Genomic DNA, 14,091 nt, shown 5'->3' on the forward strand with positions numbered 1-14,091 from the left:
CACTGCTTGACCAAAGAGAGCAACAAGTGGCCAGCAGCCCCTGCTCCTCAGTACCACAGAGCCTCACCTTCTGTGACTTCTCCAAAGTATCCCCAGCCACGGCCTCAGGTGCAGTCTTTGAGGTATCACTCGGAGCTGTTGCACCCTCCAGCAGCGATGCTCCTTCCTCTTCCTCCTCCTGCTCCTGCTCCTCCTGTGTTTCAGCAGAGGAAGGAGGCCCAAGCACGGCACATTCAGGTGCGGTCACTGAGGTATTGATGAGAGCTCTTGCGTTCTCCACCAGCAACCCTCCCTCAGCATCACTTGGCTCCATAGCAGAAGGCCCAGCAGCACCTTTTCCTTTCACCGCCACTCCTGTACCAGGGACTTGAGCGAGCTTCACCACTCTTCTTTCTGCAGTGGAGGCAAGGTGTATTGTTAAAGCTCTGGTGGTGAGCAAGCAGGGTCTGCTGCTGACCCGTGTACCAAACTGCTGTGGATTACTCAGGCAGGCAGCTAAACACCACACAGCCCACCCCACAGCAGGACCGTGTGTTATCAGTGCTGCTCTCATCCTGAATCCAAAACAGCCCTGGGAAGGAAATTAACTCCATCCCAGATAAAAACAGGACATGGATTAGCAGGAGTCACTTTGCTGTTCAGCAGCTACTGCTAGGAATGACAGCATCCTCCCTAGCACAGCCTTTCCCTCCCCAAGGCCCCTGCAGTCAGCAGCAGAGTAATTACAGTAAGAAACCACCGTGCTGAGGTGCTGATCCATCCTCACGCTACCTCCAGCTGATGGGCTGCCTGCCAGCAGAGGTTCTGGATGCTTTCCCTATAGCATTTAAGAGCTGGAGGCCCTGGGTTTGTTACCTTGCCATTCCGCATTTGCAGAGGGATTTGCTCGGAACTGATCCTGCCAGGAGGCTGACTCTGGGTTAGGGCATTCTTTTAGGACCCTAACTCTCCCTATCAACAACCCAAACGCAGCTCTGGTGGCCCAGGTCATTCTTTTAGCAAGTCAAAGGATTAGGAAGCATTTCTTGCAGTGTAACCATGTTAAATGTGTACTTGATTCTGTTACTGCCCGTAGAGAGAATTCTGTGTCGTCAAACAGGAACGCGGTGAATTCTAACCCCAAGCTGAAGATGGGAAATTTGGGTTCAAGAGAGACCAAAACGGACTTTTTAATGCAGCACCCCACAGAAATGGGCCCTGTTGTGGCAGGGCAGGAACCAGCTCAACACCGGCCACCGAGCGTGCCGCAGGGCTGGAGCTCCCCCCATAGCGCCTCCTCCTACCTGCATCCTCCTGCTCGCCGGTGCCGGGCGCCAGCCGGGCCCCGCACTGACCGCAAGAACCAGCAGATCCGTGCCCAGACACAAAGCGGCACCGGCGGCACTTCACGTTCCCCAGGCACCGACCGCAGGGAGCCCCCGGGGGGAGCGAGGAGGACGGGGCACAGAGAGAAACGGAGCCATCAGCGGGAGGTGAAGAACGCTCCGGGGAGCCTCAGGGCGCTGCCTCCCGACCGGAGCCCCCTTCCCCGGGACCGGGACCGGGACCGGGACCGGAGCCGCTTCAGAGCCAGCCGCGCCCTTCACCTGACCCGCCCGGGGCGGAGGCGGGGCTGACCCCTAGGCGGAGCCTATATGCAAATGAGGCCCCGCTCGCTCCTGCCGATAGGCAGTAGCTCCCGCCACTTCCGTGCCCGTATGCAAATGAGATAGGCAGACGGACCAATGGCGTGGCGAATGAGGCCCGTTAGTGAGGGCAGGAGGCGGAGCTCCGGCTCCAGCCTGGGGGGGGTGCATCGGGGTCCCGGGGCACCGGCGGAAGGGGGGGACGGAACCGGAGCGTGGGGGCTCACCGGGAGGCTGCAGCGGGGCCCGGTAGAGGAGCCCCTTCCCCTTGCCCCGCGCCCCCCGCAGAGGCGCCTCCCGCAAGCCCGGTGCCGGCGCTCCGGCCCTCCCGCAGCCCCGCTCCGCCGCTGCTGACCGGTCAAGTTTCGTTTCCTCTCAGAACCCCAAGTTTCGGTCTCGGGACGTCACCGCCCGCCGGGGTTCCTCCCCACCGCGGCTGCCGGGGCCGGGAGGGGTTCCCCGTGCCCCCCCGCCATGCTCCGAGGGGCCGGTGGAGCCCGTTCTCCCCCCGCCGAGCCCGAGGTCAGCAGCTCCCGGCCCTGCTGCGGGCCGGTGGAGCCGGGACGCGCCCCCCCCCCCGTCCGCCGTCGGTCGGTTCTCGTTGCCGTCTGGAACAGCGGCAGCAACCGGCCCCGAGCAGGCTCCCCGGGCCGCAGGGTGCTCCACACCAGTGCGAGGGCAAGAGCATGGAGGGAAATTCATCCCACTGGAGCCACCAGCCCGAAGTGGGGACGCGGCTGTCACCCCATCCCCGGCTCCAGCCGGGATTGAGCTGCTGACGGGTCCCAGCAGCCCTCACACGCTCACTTGCACACACGGTTTGAGCACACACGAAGCCAAACCCTCTTCTACCCCAGGCTCCATTTTGAGGTTACCTGAGCCCCCTCTGGGCACGCAGAGCAGCTTTCGCCCTACAACCACAGGCGGCGGCACACGACGTGAAGAGAAACCTGCTCCGTCTGCACTGGTCACTCCCGGTGCCGGGAGGCGGACGGACGGAGGGAGGGATGGGAACAGAGGGCACAGATGCCCTTCCAGCTCTGCAGGTGCTGCCGCGGGTGCAGCGAGGAACAACCCGCTCCAGGCTCCCGCGGCAGGCTCCGGCGGCCCCGCAGCTCCGTGTCGCCCGGGCACCTCGGCTGCTGTGGAGCCTTTGAGAGGAGGGGCTCTGCCTTAAGGCGCGGAGCACGCCCGCACCCGGAGCCTGCTTTCAGTTTCATTTCCTTGGTGAGCTCAGCAGTGCCCGGTTTAGTTTTTCTGGCCCACACAAAAGCGAAAAGCTTTCCTCAAAGGAGCGCAGAGCTCACACTGACTCATGTGCAATCAATCACCGCTTTATTGCACCGTCCCCTTCAGGGCTGCCGGCCAAGGGCAGTCGGGAAAACTGCCCTCCCTGCACCCTGCCCCAGCCCTGCTGCCTGTGCTTTTTACATCCATTTTATAGCAAGGCAAGCACAAGCTGGGGTCAGGCTGCACCCAGAGGGGCAGCAGAGCCCTGCCCCGTGGCAGCATTTGGCAGAATGGCTCACGAAACCAGAGGGATCAGTAAGGAGCAAAATCAGTGCTGGTTTTCATCTCCCAGCAGCGTGAGGGTGAGAGCCGCAGCACGGCCGTGGGCTCGGAGGGCAGCACCAGCACCCTTGGAGCTCGCGTTGCCACGAGCACGCTGTGCATCACAGTTCAGTGTTTGAATCATTGAGCCATAGAATATCCCAGAATAAGAAAAGGCTCAGAATTAAAACAGCTGATTTAAAAGATGGCAGCTTTGAGGATGCGGAAAGGCCTGGAGGAGGGGTGGCTTTTCCCAATGACTGGATAGGGAATGTATTTCCCTCGCTGATCCCTTCCATGGACTGTCTGTCCTAGAGGTGCCCGAGCCCCGGCAGCTGGCATGGGAGCTCTGGGACAGTGCAGGATGGTGGTTGGATGTCACCAGAGTGTCGGTGTCACCACTCACTGGATGAGCCCCGCGGCAGCAGTGAGCTCTGGCTGGTGCTGGTGCTGGTGCTGGCGCTGGGGGCTGCCCCGCTGCCCCCTGGCTCTGCTCCTCTGCACCGCTCTGAGCCAGGGAGATGGGGAGAAACAAGGCAGTTTCAGCTGGGATAGAGTTAATTTCCTTCCCAGTGCCGTGTTTTGGATTCAGGATGAGAGCAATGCTGATAACACACGGATGTTCTGAGCAGAGTTTACCGTAAGTCAAGGACTTTCTTCTGCCCTGCAGCAAGGGGGAGGGGGCTGCTGTGGGGCACAGGGAGCCAGGAGGGACATGGCCAGGACAGCCGACCCCAGAGGGATGTTCCAGCCTGTCTGGCCTCATACTGACCAGTAAAACTGGGGCCTGGGGTGGGTGACAGCAGGGGCTGTGCACGGCAGCTCTGGGGCTTGACAAAGGTCACATTCCCCTGTTCATGTTCCAGACCCCCTGCTCAGCAGCAGCCTGGGGTCCCAGCCCCAGGAGAGCACCAGGGGCAGCCAGAGCCTCACCTGCCTCCTCCCGGCTGGGGAAGTGTTGGAATCCCTCTAAGTCTGCAGACAGCAGGACTTGGAGAACAGGGTCCTGAAGGCAGAGGAACCAGGGCTGGGGCAGCCTGCTGCTGGCCACTTCCCTTATAGCGGGGCTCCGAGCCCCCCGGTCAGCCCAGGACACAGGATGCAGCCCTTCCCCACCGCTCCTCCTCCCACAGCTGGGCTCAGGACCCAAAGCCTCCAGCTCTTTGGGATGAAGGCTCCGCCAGAGGAGAGGCAGTAGCGTCCTCAGGGTAGGTGCCGGGGGCCAGCACAGACCCTGCCCCGAGGAGCAGAGCTGATGCTTGGTGTAGGGAGAGGCAGAAGGACCCAGCGCTGGGCCGGCTGAGGCTGCATCCCACGTACCTGCAGGCTGCAGAAGGCCAGCGAGAGGCCGTGCTTGCGCAGCTCCTGCAGCAGCTCTGCCAGCCCCGCCACCGCCGTGTAATCAATGCTGCTGATGTGACAACAGTCCAGGATGACGGAGCACGGTGGAGATGCTGCTGAACAAAGGGCACATGGTCACGTTCCTGGCGAACAAAGCCCAGAGCTGTGCCTGGAAAGGCTGAGACAGCAGCGGGCAGAAATGATCCAGGCAGGTACCAGGTTACAACCAGGTTCCTGGGAGACGACCAGGGGGCCCGGGAGCACTGTACCTGTGAGAGCATGGCTGCACACAACATCCCGGAGGCACTCAACAGCAGGGAAGTGCAGGCTGCTCCACGGCTGCACAAGGAGCACGTCCCCATCTGACACCTCTGACACCTGAGCAAGACCCCAGTGCAGGGCGATGAGTCACAGGGAGCTCAGGGCTGTGCCCCTGCAACAAAGCAAAGCACCGTCCTCCCTGCAGCCAAGGGGAGGTTTGAATCCCACCTTTATTGGCGGCCTGGCAACGGAGTAGAGCAGGAGAACCCCTGAGACCAGCATCCCTGCCATGATGCCGTACTGGATCTCCCAGAAGCAGAGCAGGAACGTCACGCAGAGGGGCACAAGGTCCAGCCCTGCAAGGGAGACAACCTGCACCTTGTCCTCGTGCCACAGGGCACAGGCAGAGCCGGGCTGCACCGGGGGATCAACCCTCCCCGACTCGTGCCCTCACTCTTAACCCGCCAGAGCGTCCTGAAGATCCCAGCATCGAACATGGGCACCACAGCCGAGATGATGACAGCGGCCAGCGCCGCTTTGGGGATGTAGTAGAAGAGCGAGGTGAGGTACGCCAGTGAGAGCAGCACCAGGGCGCCTGCGGGACACGGGGAGCCCCTGAGCCACGGGGCCCCGTGCCCAGGGCGCTGGGGTGCTGGGCACGGGGCCCTGCAGAGCAGCCCACGGCAGGGAGGAGGCTCTACCTGTGAGGAGCCCTCCCGCGGGGGTGCAGACACCCGACTGCGCGTTCACCGCTGTCCTGCAATGCAGAGCAGTTCGTTGGGCCCAGCACCGCTCATGGAGCAGCAGGAGAACCCCACTGGCAGAGACAGGAGCTCCCAGCCTGCGGCAGCACCGCAGAGCACGCAGGAGGGGAGGGAAGGTCCCTGCAGGACCCTGCACAGCCCAGCAGCCAAGGTGGGCAGCTGGGGACCAGCACATGAGCTCAGGGATGCATCGGGCACAACCTTCCCCCCAGGGTGTCACAGAACCCCAGCGAGGGGAGGGCTGGGGCTCCTGCTACCCACCGGCCAAAGCTGCCCGTGATGGGATACGATGAGACGAAGGAGCCCAGGATGTTGGCGAAGCCTGCAGAGGGGATGGAGAGGGGCTGGAGATGCAGGAGGTAGGGGAGGCACTGCACAGGGCCACGAGATGGGTCTGTGCTGCTGTCATCACCTCCTCCATCCCCAGCTGGTACCTGGGGCTGGATCAGAGCCCATCCAGGTACCTGGGGCCAGACCAGAGCCCATCCAAGTACCTGGGGCTGGATCAGAGCTCATCCAGGTACGCAGGGCCGGACCGGAGCCCATGCAGGTACCCAGGGCCGGACCAGAGCCCATGCAGGTACCCAGGGCCGGACCAGAGCCCATGCAGGTACCCAGGGCCGGACCAGAGCCCATGCAGGTACCCAGGGCCGGACCGGAGCCCATGCAGGTACCCAGGGCCGGACCAGAGCCCATGCAGGTACCCAGGGCCGGACCGGAGCCCATGCAGCTGTGTGAGCTCTGCTCAGGCTGCTCTGGAAATTGCTGAAGCGTGAGAAAGGCTTGGGGCGGGGGCAGCAGGCAGGGTAAGAAGGGCAAACCTTCAGACAGAGGTAGGGCTGCTGGGATGGGGATCTCTGACAAGCCAGGGGCTGTGGGACACACAGTGGTGCTCGGGCTGCATCCCCACCCCTGCCCTCCTGCTCCGAGCAGTCTCTTACCCATAGCCAGCAGCTCCTGGTTGGGGTCAATCCTGTAATCATTCTGCGAGGCTGAAAGGACAGGAGCGGCATTGCCCAAGCTTCCCGTGGGCACGTGTCATGGAGACAGCCACGGGTCCATTCCCAGCATCCCCGGGCACAGGAGCACCCAGCACTCAGATCCCACACACAACACAGGGACCCCCCGGCCCCCTCCCAAGCCAGGGATGGGGGAGCTGCCTGGCCAAGGGGAGGGGATCAGCAGCCCCACACGGACCCCTCCCGCCACCCCACACTAGGGACCGGGCTCAGCACAGGCAGCCAGTCCCTCCCAGTGCCCCCATGGGAGCAGCACCCTCCCGGCTCCCCAGGCCCCTGCAGACACCCCTTGTGCCGGCGCAGGCGCGGGAGCCTGCTGCAGCCATACCAAAAGCCTTGGCAATCGCAATGGTCTCCAGCAGGCCCATGAGCGGCACCACGGCCAGCCCGACCCCCATGTCCTGGGGGAGAGGACATGGTCAGCGTAGCCACAGAGGGATGAGGGTCACCCCACAGCAGAGCCTCCTCCCGCTGCATGGGGAGCCAGTGACTGCAGGAGTCAGCCCAAGGGGAGCCCATCCTCTGCCAGCCAGCCTGGCACCCACCTCCACCATGCTCCGGAAGGGGATGGTGCCGTTGGGGGTAGCCATGGAGAAGCGTGGCAGCCGGAATGCCGGGAGGCCCCGGGGGATGCTGCCGGTGAGTGTGAACGGCTGGGAGCCCATCACCTGGAAGGAGTAAGCAACCAGGCCAGCAAACAGGACCACGAGGGCGTTGCGTGCTGCAGTGAGAGAGCAACCATGAAAACCTGCCCAGGGCAGCAGGAGGTGGGTACCAGGCTGCTGGGGTCTCTCAAGCCTCAGGAAGGGGCATGCACAGCAGCAGGGCCATCCCTGGGACTTCGCCCTCCCTCACCCACCTCCAGCTCTCAGCTCCTGCTCACCTGGGGCTTTACCACTTTGGGGCTGTGTCTCCCTTGCCCCAAAGAGACAAGACCCCAGGGGGGATGGCAGCAGGAGGAGAGAGGCAGGGGGTGGCCAACGCACCCGTGGTGGTGGTCCAGACGATGAGGTAGCTGACCCTGACGGGCAGCGGCTCCACACGGGCGGCTCGGGGCAGGCGGCTCTTCATGGCCCGGAGCCCCGCCAGCACGGCCAGGCAGGCCAGCCCCAGCACGGCGTCCCCAACCCTGCAAGAGGCACATCAGCGCTGCGGGGCACAGGCAGAGCTACCCCAGAGCCCCTGGAGGAAGAGCCTGTCCCCAGGGAGGTGCAGAGCTTGCAGGGATGCTGCCCGCACCTCTGCCCCACCAGCAAAACGTGGCACTTCTGGGGGGACAGAAGGGGAGGGAAGGGGGGCACCCCCAGATTGCAGGACAGAGCGGGGACTGAGCAGGGATAGAGCAGGGACGGAAGAGGGACGGAGCAGGGATGGAGCAGGGATAGAGCAGGGACAGAGCAGGGATAGAGCAGGGATGGAGCAGCGATGGAGCAGGGACGGAGCACGGATGGAGCACGGATGGTGCAGGGACGGAGCAGGGAAGGAGCAGGGATGGAGCAGGGATGGAGCATGGATGGAGCAGGGACGGAGCAGGGACGGAGCACGGATGGAGCAGGGATAGAGCAGGGACGGTGCAGGGACGGAGCAGGGACGGAGCAGGGATGGAGCAGGGACGGAGCAGGGATGGAGCAGGGATGGAGCAGGGACGGAGCAGGGATGGAGGAGGGACGGAGCAGGGACAGAGCAGGGATGGAGCAGGGACGGAGCAGGGATGGAGGAGGGACGGAGCAGGGACAGAGCAGGGATGGAGCAGGGACGGAGCAGGGACGGAGCAGGGATGGAGCAGCGATGGAGCACGGATGGAGCAGGGACGGAGCAGGGACGGAGCAGAGATGGAGCAGAGATGGAGCAGGGATTGAGCAGGGATGGAGCAGGGATTGAGCAGGGATGGAGCAGGGATGGAGTAGCGATGGAGCAGGGATGGAGCAGGGATGGAGCAGCGATGGAGCAGCGATGGAGCAGGGATGGAGCAGGGATGGAGCAGCGATGGAGCAGCGATGGAGCAGCGATGGAGCAGCGATGGAGCAGGGATGGAGCACGGATGGTGCTGACCTGGTCTCCCCGATCCTCCGCAGCGTCTCAAACACCTGCAGGAAAAACTGCCGAGGGATCCCCCGCAGCCCCAGGATGTTCTATGGGAAGGCAAAGCCTGGTGAAAGCCTGGCACCTCTCAAGGTGCCAGGTGCCATGGAGGGACTGCCAGGAGCACCGGGGCTCAGGCCTGGCAGGGCCGTGGCACACACACAGCGCTGGCGCTGCTGGCAGGAATGCTCCTCAGTGACCACCCCATGCTCCTGCGCGCCCTCCACAACAGCCCGTTACCTGCAGGGTCTCTGCAGACAGGGCCTCAGGATGCTCTGATTTTTAACCCACTCCCAGGCCCTGAGATGCCCCCACCCCGCCCCGCACCCTCCTGTGCAGCCCCCAGGAGGGGTTCACGCTGGAGCCCTCACCCCAGCCCTTGCAGCCCAGCCATCCCCCTGCTCCGCGCTGGAGCAGCAGCCCGGGCCCAGCTCTTCCACAGCAGCCCCGCTGCAACCACAGCCATTGACCAACACCGGCTGCTGGCTCCTGGCAGAGCCTGAGCCCGCCTCCCGGAGGCTCTGATTTTGGTTAACCACAGAGGAAGCGTTGCAGCCCCAGAGAGCCTCAGGGCCCTGAGAGGCCGGGGAGGGACCAGTGGAGCTGCAAACCCACCCTGATGAGAGAATCACCAGCACCCCCTGCAAGGGACCAGATCAAGCGTCCTGGCTTTCCTGGTGTCCTGGATGCCGCCAGCTGGCCACAGGCAGAGGGTGCGTTGGGCTTGGTCTGCTCAGAGCACAGCACTCATGGAGCCAGCAGAACTGCTGTCGGGGGGAAACCAGAGCCCCTCTGGGGCTCCTTGCTCTTGCACCGAGCACATCACCCATGGAGCCAGCAGAACTGCTGTCGGGGGAAAACCAGAGCCCCTCTGGGGCTCCTTGCTCTTGCACCGAGCACATCACCCAGCCTGATGCCAAACACGACAGCCCTAGGAGACGGCAGGTGACGTGGCCCGGGCGGAGCAGCAGATCCTACCTTGATCTGGTTGAAGCTAATGGTGATGGAAGCAGCTGATGTAAACCCTTTAATGACGGGGCAGGAAATGAAGTCCAGAAGGAAACCTACGCAGGATGGGCAGCAGTAAGCACGCTGCTGGCCCGACAGCGAGCACAGGGTGTTTGCACACACTCAGAGCTGTCACAAGTGGTAGCAGGACAACCCCAGTGTCTCAGAGAGCACAGGGGATGGGGACACTGCTACAGGCTGCACAGTGATACCCTTGCACGGCAAGAGCATCTCACCGAGGTGCAGGAGCCCCATGGCCAGCTGGATGCAGCCAGAGAGGAAGGCGAGCAGGATGGCATAGACAGGCTCATGGAACGCGTAAGAGGAGACAAGCAGCGACATGATGGCCGTGGGACCCAGCGTCACGTCCTTGGCGGTGCCCAGGAAGCAGTAGACAAAGCAGCCCATGAAGGAAGAGTAGAGGCCGTACTGCACAGGGACAAAGCGAGCGCTGGCACAACGCGCGGCACCGGGGGATGCCCGAGCCCTCCGGGACACGGGGTCCCGGGCTCCCTCCGTAGCCCAGCGCACCCGCGGCGCCGGCGGGCTCCTGCCCCGGGGCACGGGTGACGGCAGCGGAGAGCCCGGGTCCGCCCGGCCCTGCCCGCGCTCGGGAGCGCTGTTCCGGGCAGCGGCACCCACCTCGGGCGGCAGCCCCGCCACCTCGGCGTAGGCGAGCGCCTGCGGCACCACCGTGAGCCCCACGCTGAGCCCGGCCACCAGGTCGAGCCGCAGCCAGGCCGGGCTGTACCGGGGGAGCCAGCGCAGCACCGGGAGCCGCCGCCGCGCCGCCGACCACGGGCACGGGCAGCCCCCGCCGCGCTGCCGGGGCCCCGGGGCCGCCATGGCCCCGCCGCTGCCCCCTGCCCGGCCGCCGCCACCGCGCTCCGGACCCGTGCCTGGGAACGGGGCCCCGCCCGGGCCGGATCTGAGCCTCCGGGGCTGCCCCATGTGACCGGGGCAGAGGAGGAGCCGCCGAGCCCCGCCGCCGGTGCCGGAACCGCTGCCGCTGCCGGAGCCATGCGGCCCTGGGCGCTGGCGCTGCTGCTGGTCGCGTTCCGGAGCGGCGGGACCCGGCCCTCGGCCCCGGCCCGCAACGTCCTGCTCCTGCTGGGTGAGCGCGGCCGCCGGAGCCACGGAGCCGGTCCCGGGTCCGCGGAGGGGAGCCTCTGCTCCCGTGGGCAGCGCAGGGCCGGCCCCGGGGTCCCGCTGCAGCCCCTCCGTGCGGGGACGGTCACGGCAGCACCGGCCCCTGCAGGGATGCTCCCGGTGCCATCAGTCACCGGGCCCGGTGCCCAGGGCTCACCCCGCTCCCCTCCCGCTGCAGCAGATGACGGTGGCTTCGAGAGCGGCGCCTACAACAACTCTGCCATCCGGACACCCAACCTGGACGCGCTGGCCCGGCGCAGTGTGGTTTTCCAGAACGCCTTCACCTCGGTCAGCAGCTGCTCCCCGAGCCGGGCCAGCATCCTCACCGGCTTGCCCCAGGTAGGGCACCTGCACGCACTGGGCTCCAGGCACAGCGGGGGTCAGGGCTGACCAGAGCTGGCTTTGTGGCACAGTCAGGACCTGGCCATCCCCCCCCTGCCCGCTGACATCCCCTCTTCCCAGCCCCCTGGGACCTGCTCCCCACGCACGCAGATGCAGTGCACATCTGGGCTTGTGCTGGGGCCAGGCCCCGAGGCATCATCCAACTCTGTTGTCTCCCCTGCCTGCAGCACCAGAATGGGATGTACGGGCTGCACCAGGATGCGCACCACTTCAACTCCTTCGATAGCGTGCGCAGCCTGCCCCAGCTGCTCAGCCAAGCACGCATCCGGACAGGTAGGGACACGGCCAGTGACAGGCACCAAGGACGTGTGCCTATGCTCTGTGCTGATCCCTGGCTTTCGCTTCGCTTCCCCCCCCACCCACTGCTCTGTTGCCACCCTCATCACACCTCAGCTTTTCTTCCTTTCCTCATCCTTCTCCTTCCTGGTTCTCAAGGTTCACACAAGGCTCCTGCTTTACCCAAACTTCCACTTCCACTAAACCTGTGACCTGGGGCAGCGTGGGCCCGGTTGGGTCCCATTTTCCAGCCAGATGTGGAAGTGCAACTGGCAGAGATGACTGGGGAAACTGGTGGCAGCTTCCACTGTCCCCAGCGCTGGCTGAGCACAGCTGGTGCTGGAGCAGCCCCTGTCCTCCCCTGGCTTCTGGCACAGCACATGTTCTTGCAGGCATAATTGGGAAGAAGCACGTTGGGCCTGGGGCCATCTATCCCTTCGACTTCGCCTACACGGAGGAGAACAGCTCGGTCTTGCAGGTCGGGAGGAACATCACCCGAATCAAAGCGCTCGTCCGGAGGTTCCTGCAGAGCCAGGATGAGAGGTGATGGGCTCTGTGTCCGCGGGCCAGGCTGCTAGGGGGGTGCAGGAGAGGAGGGGGACACAAGAGGAAAACCGGCTTCGCTGAAGACGTGTCCATGTCCCATTGGGAGACCTTGTCTCTGGGTCACCCCACATCCAGAAGCCCACATTAGGGGGGAATCCTCCTGCTGACCCCAGCTCCCACCCGCACAGCCCAGGGCAGGGCTCGGGGGGGTGGGGGCCGCCCTTTGCCTCCACCTCCACCCTTTCACCTCTAGGCCTTTCTTCCTCTACGTCGCCTTCCACGACCCACACCGCTGCGGGCACTCCCAGCCCCAGTACGGGCCCTTCTGTGAGAAGTTCGGCAATGGAGAGAGCGGCATGGGCCGGATTCCCGACTGGAAGCCACAGCTCTACCACCCGGAGCAAGTGCAGGTGAGGGCCTGCATGGTGCTGTACGGGGCTATATGGGACTGCACAGGGGCTGCGTGCAACAGCAGCCTCTGCTGGAGCCAGCCACTGCCATCAGCGCCATGGGTGAGCCGGCGGGGGCCACTGTGCTGTACTCACCCCCGTCCCGGGGTGGCCACTTTCCCCGCCTCTGTTTAGGTCCCGCACTTCGTTCCGGACACGCCGGCTGCCCGGGCGGACCTGGCAGCCCAGTACACAACCATCGGGCGCATGGACCAAGGTGGGAGCCGCGGGGCCGGGCTGCTGCTGTGGGCGCTGCCGTCCCTCCTGCCCCTCCTCATCTCCGCCCCTCCATCCATCCGCAGGGATCGGGCTGGTCCTGGAGGAGCTGCGCCGAGCGGGCTTCCACAACAGCACGCTGGTGATCTACACCTCCGACAACGGCATCCCCTTCCCCGGCGGCAGGACCAACCTCTACCGGTCGGGCACAGCTGAGCCCCTCTTGCTCTCCTCCCCGGAGCACAGGGAGCGCTGGGGGCAGGTCAGCCAGGCCTTTGCCAGCCTCCTGGGTAAGGGAGCAGAGTCCTGCAGAGCTGGTCCCCATCCTCCCTGCGCCAAAACCCGGGGTCCTGTCCCATAGGGCAGGCTGCAGCCCCGGGCACTGGCACAGCCCTGGCAGGGGGAGGAAGGATGAAGAACGGCAGGGTCCCCTGCAAGGACGTTATCCCGGGGCTCAGCCCTGGGAGCACCCACAGCCCATGTGGCAGCAGACCCCAGGGACCTTTCTGCCTCTCTCCGGGGTTTTGTTTCCTCCTCTCACCCTTCTCTTCCCCTCCAGATCTGACGCCGACCATTCTGGACTGGTTCTCCATCCCCTACCCTTCTTACAGCATCTTTGGCACGAGGCGGGTACATCTCACTGGGAAGTCTCTCCTGCCAGCGCTGGAGTCGGAGCAGCCCTGGGACACCACCTTCAGCAGCCAGAGCCACCACGAGGTGACCATGTACTACCCCATGCGAGCCATCCAGCACCAACAGTTCCGCCTCGTTCACAACCTCAACTACAGGATGCCCTTTCCCATCGACCAGGACTTCTACGTCTCACCCACTTTCCAAGACCTGCTCAACCGCACCAGGGCCGGGCAGCAGACCCACTGGACCAAGACCCTGCACCAGTACTACTACAGAGACCGCTGGGAGCTCTTTGACTGCAGCATTGACCCCACAGAGAGCCAGAACCTGGCCCTGGACCCCCGCTATGCTCCCATCTTCCAGCTGCTCCGCGCGCAGCTCCTGAAGTGGCAGTGGGACACGGGGGACCCCTGGGTGTGTGCTCCTGATGCTGTCCTGGAGGAGAAGCTGAGTCCCCAGTGCCGGCCGCTGCACAACGAGCTGTGAGCATCCCCGCTGCCATGGGACAGCTGTGAGCAGGGTCCTGGCTGGGCCGGTCCCACATCCCTGGGGGACACCTCTGCTCTGTATCACAAACACTGCCTGGCCCTGGAGCATTCAGGGATCTTTGAATCTCACTCCTATGAAGCCATAGGGATGAGCTGCTCCTCAGTAAAGCCTCTGGGGGACAGGTCTCTGTTTTTACCCAGAGCTGAGCATGTCCCCATCAGCTCCCAGGCAGGGATGGGGGGTTCCTGGCCAGGGGGTGCTGAGCAAGGGCAGGCAGCAG

At 64.6% G+C, this 14,091-nt stretch overlaps 3 protein-coding genes across 4 annotated transcripts in view; 1 reads left to right on the forward strand and 2 right to left on the reverse strand.

Annotated features, from left to right (window-relative positions):
- RNF213 (ring finger protein 213) overlaps positions 1-2,626 on the reverse strand; it is a 46,916-nt gene extending 44,290 nt beyond the window's left edge. The window contains 2 exon segments of the mRNA XM_061479923.1: positions 68-393; positions 2,501-2,626. Of these exon segments, the coding sequence (XP_061335907.1) occupies positions 68-313 (246 nt within the window). The 5' untranslated portion in view covers positions 314-393; positions 2,501-2,626.
- SGSH (N-sulfoglucosamine sulfohydrolase) overlaps positions 1-13,959 on the forward strand; it is a 294,044-nt gene extending 280,085 nt beyond the window's left edge. Inside the window, exons 2-9 of the mRNA XM_061479966.1 lie at positions 10,616-10,765; positions 10,979-11,139; positions 11,370-11,475; positions 11,871-12,021; positions 12,278-12,434; positions 12,609-12,690; positions 12,776-12,979; positions 13,249-13,959. Coding sequence (XP_061335950.1) covers positions 10,672-10,765; positions 10,979-11,139; positions 11,370-11,475; positions 11,871-12,021; positions 12,278-12,434; positions 12,609-12,690; positions 12,776-12,979; positions 13,249-13,808 — 1,515 coding nt within the window. The 5' untranslated portion in view covers positions 10,616-10,671 and the 3' untranslated portion in view covers positions 13,809-13,959. The remainder of the gene's footprint in view (positions 1-10,615; positions 10,766-10,978; positions 11,140-11,369; positions 11,476-11,870; positions 12,022-12,277; positions 12,435-12,608; positions 12,691-12,775; positions 12,980-13,248) is intronic.
- Positions 3,525-10,520, reverse strand: SLC26A11 (solute carrier family 26 member 11). 2 transcript variants are annotated; one of them, XM_061479964.1, is made up of 16 exons: positions 10,294-10,520; positions 9,888-10,080; positions 9,622-9,707; positions 8,614-8,693; positions 7,548-7,690; positions 7,107-7,282; positions 6,890-6,962; positions 6,484-6,534; positions 5,804-5,864; positions 5,480-5,535; positions 5,233-5,373; positions 5,007-5,134; positions 4,787-4,895; positions 4,497-4,630; positions 4,110-4,182; positions 3,525-3,684 (listed from the first exon to the last, which is right to left on the reverse strand). In XM_061479964.1, the coding sequence occupies exons 1-16, from the start codon at positions 10,495-10,497 to the stop codon at positions 3,572-3,574; spliced, it is 1,821 nt and encodes a 606-aa protein (XP_061335948.1). In that variant the 5' UTR covers positions 10,498-10,520; the 3' UTR covers positions 3,525-3,571. The 2 variants fall into 2 exon arrangements, with proteins under 2 accessions (XP_061335948.1, XP_061335947.1); XM_061479963.1 differs by having other exon boundaries at positions 4,497-4,633; positions 9,622-9,735; positions 10,294-10,433.
- Positions 13,960-14,091: the final 132 nt, after the last annotated feature.

Source organism: Pezoporus flaviventris, unplaced genomic scaffold (genome assembly GCF_033815535.1).
Source record: "Pezoporus flaviventris isolate CSIRO_AGI_PZ_B2104156 unplaced genomic scaffold, CSIRO_AGI_Pfla_v1 ptg000158l, whole genome shotgun sequence".
Lineage (NCBI taxonomy): Eukaryota > Metazoa > Chordata > Aves > Psittaciformes > Psittacidae > Pezoporus > Pezoporus flaviventris.